We start from the raw sequence: 11,573 nt of genomic DNA, 5'->3' as shown, positions 1-11,573 counted from the left end.
GATGGTTTGTTGTTAACAAGCAGTGATAAGAATGCCTTTACTTTACACACTGTAATTTCTGTATTGCCCTGGGCTAAAATGGCATCCAAACTCCATCTGGGCCAAAACAAAGTCACATATTCACACTTAATTTTGGGAAAACAGCATAATCCTTGGGATAATACACGTGGGAATAATAAAGGAGGTGATCTTTGGGCTCCTTTTAGACATTTGAAATTCTGTATTGCCTTGGGATAAAATGGCACACGGCATGTCCAAACTCCAGCTGGGCCAAAACAAAGTTATAAATGAGAAGCTTGACTAGGCCAATATTCAAGCAGCAATCAATTTATTAATTAATATGATAAAGTATGAGCAACACAGCATTGGGTACAGTGGGGGAAGTTTTCCCTCCATCTGCACACCAATAGTTGAGGGTTACAGGTATTTATAGGAGTACTCATCAGCTTCCTCAGCAGTTTCTATTCCCAATTTTTACATCACAATTCTATACACTATTGTGATTTAGTTTTTAATTTAATCCTTGAGTTGATGTTCATCTTCCTTTCTCAAGCTGCTTTTCACTGTTTTGTTAAGGCTTGAGACAAGCGTGTTTCATTTTTATATATTCTAAAGCTATAGTTTTAAAGATTCTTGCTACAAGCAATATTCTAAAATTATACTTCAAAAGGCTCTTATTGCTGAACTCTGTAAGGATTAACTACAAGCAGAAAGTTCCTGTCAAAAAGCAACATCCTTAACACTTTAATTCAAATGCTCCTAAATCAACTTAGGAGCATTTAGTTAAAGGTAAAGGTTAACCTTTAGTAACCTTACCTTTAGTAAGGTTTAGTAATCTAACCTTTAGTAACATTACCTTTAGTAAAGGTTAATACTTAGTAAAATGCATAAAGGTTAATTGTGAACAAAATATAGGTTCAAAGCCCTTCTTCCATGTTTTACTTTCCTCAGTTATTTATTAGAATTCGTCTTTATAACTGTCCCACGGTCGGTCTCCACACATATCACAATCACAAATACACACGTTGCCTGTATGTACCTGACACGAAACACAGCTTTGTATTTCACAATATTTAGGCTTAGTGTTGGGGAAATGACACAATCTTTGGTATAATACACATGGAAACAACAGCGGGGCTGATCTGGGTGATCTTTGTGCTCCTTCCCCCCTCACGACCCCCAGCCCGCGGCGCCATGTCCGTCCCCATGGCAGTGACCGGAAGTGGCCGCGCCGTCTCCATGGCAACGAGCGGAAGCGGCGACGCGCGGCGGGCGCGGAGCCGGAAGTGACGCCGGGCAGCCGTGGCGGCCATGTCGGCGGGCGGCGGAGCGCAGCGGGACGCGGGGGCCGCGGGCGGGTGAGGCGCGGCCGTGGCGGCTCGGGCGGCCCCGGTGCCGCTCGGAGCAGCGCCTCACGCTCCCTCTGTCTTTTCCAGGCGCCGCAGCAAGTGGGATCAGCCCGGCCCGGCTCCTAATTTCCTCCTCCCCGGTACGGCGCCGCTGCCCGGGCGGCCGTTCCCCGGTGGGGGCGGCGATGGCGGCGCCGCCGTGGCCGGGTCCGAGAGCTCGGCGGCGCCCTCGGGAGCGCTGGATGCGGCCGCGGCCGTGGCGGCGAAGATCAACGCGATGCTGATGGCCAAAGGGAAGCTGAAGCCGGCGCCCAGCACGGCGGACAAGGTGGGTGGGCGGGTGGGCGCGGGGGTGGTTCAGCAAATTGCCATAAAAATAGTCAGAAATAATTTAAAAAATATTTTTCCATCCTAACAAAAAGCAGTGCATGGCTGTGAGGTCAGATTTTACCAAAGCCACCTGTAGGGGGGTGGAAAAGTTTTATTTTTCGTCAAAAACGTAGAATATTCTGAATCGTGAGGGAGGCACGAGGATTTTTGCAGAGAGCAGAGCTGATGGAAAAACTCCTGTGTGAAACAACTGCTTTAAAATTTGGGACCAAAATATTTTAGTGCCTGAAGAAATTACAGTATGAGCTGTATATCCAAGTCCCAACCAGCTTATTCAGCTTTTGCTGAGCCCTGCCCCGAGCTTGGCTGACCCTGATGAGCTCAGGCAGCTGGACTGGAGTGTTCCTCTTAAATAATCCCTGAGTTTTTTATTCTAAATAAAGTGGGACTTGAAGCTTCCAGTCACAGCCTCGTCTTGCTCTTCTGCCTGTGCTGGAGCCAAGTTTAGAAGCTGTTTCAAGTTTCATGGAGCCACAGGGTGGTTTGGGCCGGAAGAGACCTTAGAGCTCATCTTGTCCCACCCCTGCCATGGGCAGGGACGCCTTCCACCATGAAAGGGGTGAACAAGAAGAATGTTATTTTAATTATATGTGGTGAAGATAAATCCAGTTTTTATCTGGATTTATTTGGGCAGATGCAGCAGCAATTCCAGTGTGCTTTCCTGTGCAATCTGTGAGGATTTTTTCAATGTGGAATCCGTAAAGATTTACTTTCCACCAACTAAAAGGGTTGAACAAGAAGGATGCTATTTTATGAATATGTGCTGAAGATAAATCCAGTTTTTATCTGGATTTATTTGGGCAGATCCAGCAGAAATTCCAATGTGCTTTCCTGTGCAATTTGTAAAGATTTTTTCAATGTGGAATCTGTAAAGATTTACTTTCCACCAACTAAAAGGGGTGAACAAGAAGGATGTTATTTTAATAATATGTCCTGAAGATAAATCCAGTTTTTATCTGGATTTATTTGGGCAGATCCAGCAGAAATTCCAATGTGCTTTCCTGTGCAATCTGTGAGGATGTTTTCAATGTGGAATCTGTAAAGATTTTGCCTTTAACAACTGAAAGGGGTGAACAAGAGGGATGTTCCCCTCTCAAATTTGTTTGTGCATTTTTTCCACTTTTGCAACTGCTTCTCTTTGAAGCTGCAGGCTCTGGGCAAAGGTCCAGCCACGAGTAAAAGCAAAGATGACCTTGTGGTGGCAGAGGTGGAGATCAATGATGTGCCCCTGACGTGCAGGAACCTGCTGACCAGGGGCCAGACCCAGGATGAGGTATGTCCCACACTCCCAATGTCACATTTGTATTTGCTGAAAAATCCTCTTTGCCCAGGAGTTCTCTCCTGGGAAGCCTCAGAGAAAAAGGAAAACAAAATTATCTCATTTACTTTTCCTGTTTTGCTGCTTTGGAGTGTGGTTGGAGATTGTTTATCCAACAGGTGAATTGTTTTTATTTAATGACCAATCATGGCCAGGCTGTGTTGGGACTCTGAGGAGAGAGTCAGGAATTTTTCATTATTATCTTTTAGCCTTCTGTCTGTGTCCTTTCTCTAGTCTTTTGTATAGTTAGAATAAGATGATATAATATATAATGTAGTATAATGTAGTATAATGTAGTATAATGTAGTATAATGTAGTATAATGTAGTATAATGTAGTATAATGTAGTATAATGTAGTATAATGTAGTATAATGTAGTATAATGTAGTATAATGTAGTATTATGAAGTATTATGAAGTATTATGAAGTATTATGAAGTATTATGTAGTATTATGTAGTATTATGTAGTATTATGTAGTATTATGTAGTATTATGTAGTATTATGTAGTATTATGTAGTATAAAGAAGTATTATGTAGTATAAAGAAGTATTATGTAGTATTATGTAGTATTATGTAGTATAAAGTAGCATTATGTAGTATTATGCAGTATAAAGTAGTATAAAGTAGTATTATGTAGTATAAAGTAGTATTATGTAGTATAAAGAAGTATTATGTAGTATTATGCAGTATAAAGTAGTATTATGTAGTATTATGCAGTATAAAGTAGTATTATGTAGTATTGTGTAGTATTGTGTAGTATTATGTAGTATTGTGTAGTATTGTGTAGTATTATGTAGTATTATATTTAATGTATAATATAACATAGTACAATGTAACATATAGTATTATATGATATATAAGATAATATATAATATAGTGTGGTACAATATACAATACAATATACAATACAATATTATTATATAAACCATAATATAAAACTATGATATAATATATAGTAATATATAGGACACAATATATAATATATTATTATATGATATTATATACTATATAATATATAGTATATATTGTATAATATAGTATATAATGTATAATATATTATATGATATATAATATAATATAATATATAATGTGGTATAGTATACAATACAATATATAATATTTTATTGTATACTATAATATATAATATAGTATAATATAATATAGTATAATATGATGTGATATACTATGATATGATATAATGTAATATATAATATGTAATATAATATATAAGATGATATAATATATAATGTTATGTAATATAATATATACTATAATATTATATAGTATATAATGTGTAATATAGTATAATGTAATATATACTATTATGTGATATATAAGATAATATATAATATAGTGTGGTATAGTATACAATATAATATACAATACAATATTATAATATATAATATAATATAATATATAGTAATATGTAGTATACAATATATAATATATCATTATATGATACTATATACTATATAATATATAGTGAATTATGTATAATGTAGTATAATATGTTATATTTTATATAATATAATATATAATATAATGTGGTATAGTATACAATATAACATATAATATTATATTTATACTATACTATACTATAATTAATGTAATATAGCATAATATAATAAATTAGCCTTCTAAGAACATGAAGTCAGATTCATAATTTCCTCCCTTCATCTAGGGGACCCTAGAAACCCCTCAGCCCAAAACCCCTCACCCCAGCAGCTGTGCTGCCTTGGCAGGGAGCTCTGGGCTTACATAACCCTGGCCACCTTTCACCTTGTTCCTGAGCAGATAAAGTGAAATGAACTTGCAGTGAACTCTGCTCAGGGCTTGTTTCTTTCTAGGAAACTCGTGTTTTCCAAAGGGGTTTGTTGGTTTGTTCAGTAAATTGTTGGATTGGTGCCTCAGGGTTTAGTTTTTATGTTTTTCAGGCTCTGTGCTGTTTTAGTGTGTGGGTCTGGGTTTCATATCAGGGGATGGTGAGCTCTGCACAGAGCAGGGAGACAAAACAATTCCTGCTCCAGCTGGCACCAAGGACAAATGATCCAAATTTCAGCCCAGGAGCACAAACATCGTGGGCTGAGGAGGGAAAAACAAGAAAAATGGGAATTCATGGGCTGGAGCTGTAATTAGACAATTAACTCCAATATAGTAATAGACAAAACTTATGAAAGTGTGTGACCCCATGACCAGTCATCCATTTTTGTGACCATTTTGGTTCACCTTGGGTTTCCACACCTGGCTGGGCTCTGGTGCTTCTCAAGGTGCATCTATTGAGGCATTTTAATAAATCCCTGCTTTATTCATTAACTCTGCTCTAAATCAGCCTTCACAAGGCATCATTATGACTTCAGAGCCAGCGCTCTATTAACAATTTCTGAGGGTTTTTACAAGAACATTGTTTGTGTTTTGGCTTTCTGAGTGTGCCTGGTTTGTTGTTGGCAGGTGTTTCACTGCTTTTTGTACATTTTTTGTTGTTGGCAGGTGTTTCACTGGGTTTTGTACATTGTTTGTTGTTGGCAGGTGTTTCACTGCTTTTTGTACATTTTTTGCAGATCAGTCGTCTGAGTGGAGCAGCTGTCTCCACTCGAGGGAGGTTCATGACTGCAGAAGAGAAAGCCAAAGTGGGACCTGGGTTTGTATTTTTTTTTTTTTTTTTGGAGATTCTGCTTCTTTTTTTTGAGGTGACAAAGTGCTGAGGTTTTATTTAGTTGGTTTTCCTATAAATTTGCCATTCTGATGGTGCTGGGCTGAAATAACCACCCCTAACCATGACCCTGACAAATCACACTGTGCTCAACTTCTCCCCACAGAACATTACAACTTCCCAAGAAATACAAATTTCTTGCTGCTTTTATTTAGTGACCCATTTATGGGCAAGCTAATTAAAGTTTTCAGTGCTGTAATTTTCTGAATCATCATCAACTCCTGAATCAGATTTTCAGTGCAGAGCTTGTCTGCCTGAGCACTGTGGTAGTCAAGGAATTTGTGTTCTGTTATCTGGAGGGCATTTCAGATTTTTATGGAAGATTTTCTGGTAATATAATTAGATTTGGTTCATTATTATTGTGTTTTCTGTGGGTTTAATTGAATATTTGACTTTTTCCTTCCAGAGATCGTCCTTTGTATCTTCATGTTCAGGGTCAGACACGGGAGCTGGTTGACAGTGAGTACAAAATATTCTGGATTTTCTCTCCCTGTGTGTGATAAAGGGTTGGATTTGAGTTATAAACACCTTGGTGGTGATAACAGACTCCATTCACACACTGATGCTGAGATCTCTGCTCACAAATCCCTGAGGTGCCACAGACTGCACTCAGCAGGAAATGAAAATTTTGGATAGATTACAAGGAAGGTGGGGGGGAGTGAGCAGGTACAGCTCTTATCTCACTGATAACACACCCAGATCCATGGCAATAGGGGTGAGACAGGGAGATCTATCAGGAGGGACCACAGAGGGTCACATCTGGTGCCACCACCCTGCTCAGACAGGGACATCCCAGGGCACAGGATGGGGCCAGGTGGGTCTGGGGTACCCAGGCAGGGACACCCCAGGGCTCAGGGCTGCTCCAGGTGGGTCTGGGGTCCCTAAACAGGGACACCCCAGGGCTCAGGGCTGTTCCAGGTGGGTCTGGGGTCCCTAAACAGGGACACCCCAGGGCTCAGGGCTGCTCCAGGTGGGTCTGGGGTCTCTAAACAGGGACACCCCAGGGCACAGGATGGGGCCAGGTGGGTCTGGGGTCCCTAAACAGGGACACCCCAGGGCTCAGGGCTGGCTCTGGTGCCTCTGGGATCCCCAGGCACGGAGCCCCCACAGCCTCTCTGGGCTCTGCTCAGGGCCGGGCACTGCCCAGGGCAGCAGTTCTGCCTCCTGGGCAGGGGCAGCTCCTGGGCTCAGGCCCTGCCCGTGGCTCTGGGGCCATTGCTGGGCCTGGAGCAGAGCCTGGGGCTGCTCTGACCTCTGCTCACTGGGATGGACTGGGACAGACTGGGAGAGACACAGGGACAGACTGGGACAGACAGGGAAACTCAGGTACATTCAGAGACAGTCAGGGACACACACAGGACACCTGGAGACACCCTGGGACACTCAGGAACACCCAGGGACAGACTGGGGACACTCATGGACAGACGGGGACGCCTGTGGACGGACAAGCTCAGACTGGGATTGACACACAAGGACAGACTGGGACAGACTGAGACTGCTGGGAACAGCCAGGGGGACACTCAGGAACACACTGGGACTTACAGGAACACTTGGGGACACTCAGAGACTGTCAGGGACACCTGGGTACAGCCAGGAGCACCCAGAGACACCCAGGGACACCTGGGAACACCCAGGGACAGACTGGGACACCCAGGGACACTCAGGGACAGACAGGGACACTCAGAGACACCCAGGGACAGACAGGGACATACAGGAACACTCAGAGACAGACAAGGACACCCAGGGACAGACTGGGACACCCAGGGACAGACTGGGACACTCAGGGACACCCAGGGACTTACAGGGACATACAGGGACGCCCAGAGACACCTGGGAACACCCAGGGACAGACTAGGACACTCAGAGACACCCAGGGACACCCAGGGACACTCAGGAGCACTCAGAACCACATTGGGACAGCCAGGGACAGACAGGGACACCCAGGGACAGACAGGGACACTCAGGGACAGACAGGGACACCGAAGGACACCCAGGGACAGACAGGGGCACTCAGGGACAGACAGGGACACTCAGAGACACCCAGGGACAGACAGGGACTTACAGGGACCGACAGGGACACCCAGAGACAGACAGGGACACCCAGAGACAGACAGGGACATTCAGGGACAGACAGGGACACTCAGGAGCACTCAGAAACACACTGGGACAGCCAGGGACGCTCAGGGACTTGAGGGACATACAGGAACACTCAGGGACAGACAGGGACACCCAGGGACAGACAGGGACAGACAGAGACACCCAGGGACAGACAGGGACACCGAAGGACAGACAGGGACACCCAGGGACTTACAGGGACATGTAGGGCCTGTCAGAGACACCCATGGACTTACAGGGACACCTGGGGACACTCAAGGACACCCAGGCACACCCAGGGCTGAGGCCCCTCTCCCTGGGGCTCCTCTCCAGGCTGAGCAGCCCCAGCTCCCTCAGCCTTTCCTGGGCAGGGACCCTCCAGGCCCTTCAGGATCCTCTGTGATCCCATCCAGGGATACAAACCCTGGGCCCCACTGGGAGATGCAATCCCATCACAGAATGTGCCAAATCAACCCTCTCGTGTCACAGTTCATACTCTGGGCTGCTAATAAGAATGAATTTTGTGTTCTCTCCCCCAGGAGCTGTTAACAGAATCAAAGAGATCATCACCAATGGGGTGGTGAAGGCAGCCACGGGCTCCAGCCCCACATTCAACGGGGCCACAGTCACTGTTTATCACCAGCCAGCCCCCATCACTCAGATCACTCCAGCTGTTGGCCAAAAACCTCCATTCCAGTCAGGGGTGAGTGAGTTTTACTGCCTATCACTGCCTACAATATTTCCCTTTTACAAAGCACACGTGTCACGTGTTATTTGTTAAAAAAAAATAACAAAATCCCAACATAAAAGCTGAGAAACCACCCCAAAAAAATCACCCACACAGCTTGTGGTGTGACATCTGGAGGACTAACAAGCCTGAGTCTGGAGAGTGAGACTCAGGTGACAGTGACCTCCTAAAAGAAAAGGGATGGAGAGAGCAGTCCTACCTGCAGCAAAGCCCAGGGCTCACTGTGCCATCTGACACTGACCCCTTCTGTCTGTCTGTCCTCACTGAAATTAAAATGAAAATTAAAATTTTGCTGTTCATTTCCACATGCATTATGTCCAGCACAAGTTGTGTGCTGATAAAAGCCTGCAGTAGGTGTTTAATATGAAATATAAGTAAATTTTTACTTATTTCAGTGTTTACATTGAAATAGAAATCAATTTTTACTGACATTTTTGTATCTGCCACTGAACCCTTCTGCTGTCCCAGCAATGGGATGTCTGCCCTTAGTGAAATTAAAATTAAAATATTAAAATTTTGCTGTTCATTTCCAGTTGCATTATGTCCAGCACAAGTTGTCTGCAGATAAAAGCCTGCAGTAGGTGTTTAATTTGAAATATAAGGCAATTTTTCCATCTGACACTGAACCCTTCTATCTGCCCTCAGTGAAATGAAGTTAAAAAATTCAAATTTTGCTGTTTTTTTCCAGATGCATTATGTGCAGGACAAGTTGTGTGCTGATAAAAGCCTGCAGAAAGTGTTTACATTGAAATAGAAATCAATTTTTACTGACATTTTTGTATCTGCCACTGAACCCTTCTGCTGTCCCAGCAACGGGATGTCTGCCCTCAGTGAAATTAAATTAAAAAATTCAAATTTTGCTGTTTTTTTCCAGATGCATTATGTGCAGGACAAGCTGTTTGTGGGGCTGGAACATGCTGTTCCCACTTTTAATGTCAAGGAGAAGGTGGAAGGGCCTGGCTGCTCCTACCTGCAGCACATCCAGATTGAAACTGGTGCCAAAGTTTTCCTTCGAGGGAAAGGCTCGGGGTGCATCGAGCCAGCGTCAGGCAGAGAAGCCTTTGAACCCATGTACATCTACATCAGGTATGGGGGACTTACAAAAAATCCCATTACAAATTCATTTATTAAAAAAATCCCATTAAAAATCAACATTAAAAAAACCCCATAAAAATCCATTTAAAAATCCCATTAAACTTAAAAATCCCATTAAAATCCATTTAAAAAATCCCATAAAAATCCATTTAAAAAAACCCATAAAAATCCATTTTTAAAAATCCCTTAAAAATCAAATTTTAAAAAATCCCATTAAAAAATCCATTTATTAAAAAAATCCCATTAAAAATCCATTTATTAAAAAAATCCCATTAAAAATCCATTTTTAAAAAAATCCCATTATAATCAATTTTAAAAAACCCATTAAAATCCATTTATAAAAGAATCCCATTAAAAATCAACATTAAAAAAAACCCATAAAAATCCATTTAAAAATCCCATTAAAATCTATTAAAAAAACCCCATAAAAATCCATTTAAAAAAACCCATAAAAATCAAATTTTAAAAAATCCCATTAAAAAAATCCACTTAAAAATCCCTTTAAAAATCAATTAAAAAAAAATCCCATTTAAAAATCCATTTTTAAAAAATCGCATAAAAATCAAATTTTAAAAATCCCATTAAAAATCCATTTTTAAAAATCCCATTAAAAACCCATTAAAAAAATCCATTTTAAAAATCCCATAAAAATCCATTTAAAAAATCCCATTAAAATCCCTTTAAAAATCCCATAAAAATACATTTTAAATATCCACTTTTTAAAAAATCCCATAAAAATCAACTTTAAAAAATCCCATCAAAATTAAATCTAAAAAAAAATCCCATTAAAATCAAATTTTAAAAAATCCATTAAAAAATCCATTTCAAAAAACCCATAAAAATAAATTTTTAAAAACCCCATTAAAAATCCATTAAAAAAATCCCATAAAAATCCATTTAAAACGTCCCATAAAAAACCATTTTAAAAAAATCCCATTAAAAATCCATTAAAAATGCATTTTAAAAAATCCCATAAAATATCAATCTAAAAAATCCCTTTAAAATGAATTTTTAAAAATCCCTTTAAAATTAAGTTTTTAAAATGGGGAATTCTTCATTTGGACTGATTTAATGCGAATTAAATAAATCTTTGAACCTGATTTGACTTTGGAGATATCTAAACTGATAAGAGCTGATAGGGCAAAGAAGGAGCTCCCAAATTTGCCAGAAATTTTCTTCTGATTTTTTTTTTTCATGAGAACAAAATTTATTTTATTTTCATCAGAAAATATAATTATTTTTTTCCATAAGAACAAAATTTTATTTCTTTTTTCAGTCACCCAAAGCCAGAAGGTTTGGCAGCTGCTAAAAAGCTGTGTGAGAACCTCTTGCAAACTGTGAGTAAAATTTGATATTTTACAAAAATAAAATTTCAAAACTTTTTAGAGTTTGGGATGTGCAATAAAGAATTGTTGATGCTTTCAACAATAAATTTCTCTTTCCAAGAGTTTCTGTCTAATTCTTGTACACAGAAGAAATAATATTTTTATTTATTCAGGAAGAAGCTGAGAATTTTGGAATTTTAGGGGGGAAAAATTCAAATGTTTCCTGAGGATAAGGGAATATCTACAAAAATAAATCTGATTTTTGCTCCTTTTTTATTCCAGAGCTGCACTCTGCTTTAGGAAAGATAAAGGGATTGGTGTAGAAAAAAAAAATCTAGAAAATTTATAGGTTTTTTTTCTAGAAAATTTTTTTATTTTCTAGAAAATTTTTAGATTTTCTCCATCATTTCTCCCACATACTCTGAGAATATTCAATTTCTCAGCTTCTCCTATGTGGATAAAAATAAAATAATGTAGAATTTTCAGTTAATATAATAATAAGATAATGGAGTTTGGGATTCAAAGTCTCTTTTGAAAAATATTT

General features: G+C 40.2%; 1 protein-coding gene and 1 non-coding gene across 2 annotated transcripts in view; both read left to right on the top strand.

Moving 5' to 3' along the window:
* Positions 1-1,519: 1,519 nt before the first annotated feature.
* The window catches only part of KHDC4 (KH domain containing 4, pre-mRNA splicing factor), an 18,805-nt gene continuing 8,751 nt past the window's right edge, over positions 1,520-11,573 (top strand). The window contains 8 exon segments of the mRNA XM_063176593.1: positions 1,520-1,588; positions 1,591-1,677; positions 2,884-3,012; positions 5,616-5,695; positions 6,174-6,226; positions 8,401-8,564; positions 9,484-9,695; positions 10,981-11,041. Coding sequence (XP_063032663.1) covers positions 1,535-1,588; positions 1,591-1,677; positions 2,884-3,012; positions 5,616-5,695; positions 6,174-6,226; positions 8,401-8,564; positions 9,484-9,695; positions 10,981-11,041 — 840 coding nt within the window. The 5' untranslated portion in view covers positions 1,520-1,534.
* On the top strand, positions 8,720-8,848 carry LOC134429486 (small Cajal body-specific RNA 4). The gene has a single exon (XR_010030595.1). It is a non-coding gene; the product is annotated as a small Cajal body-specific RNA 4 (non-coding RNA).

The sequence above is a fragment of the Melospiza melodia genome, chromosome 25 (genome assembly GCF_035770615.1).
Source record: "Melospiza melodia melodia isolate bMelMel2 chromosome 25, bMelMel2.pri, whole genome shotgun sequence".
In the NCBI taxonomy this organism is placed as follows: domain Eukaryota; kingdom Metazoa; phylum Chordata; class Aves; order Passeriformes; family Passerellidae; genus Melospiza; species Melospiza melodia.
Note: the sequence above shows the minus strand (reverse complement) of the source record. Positions and strands in the feature narration are given on the sequence as shown.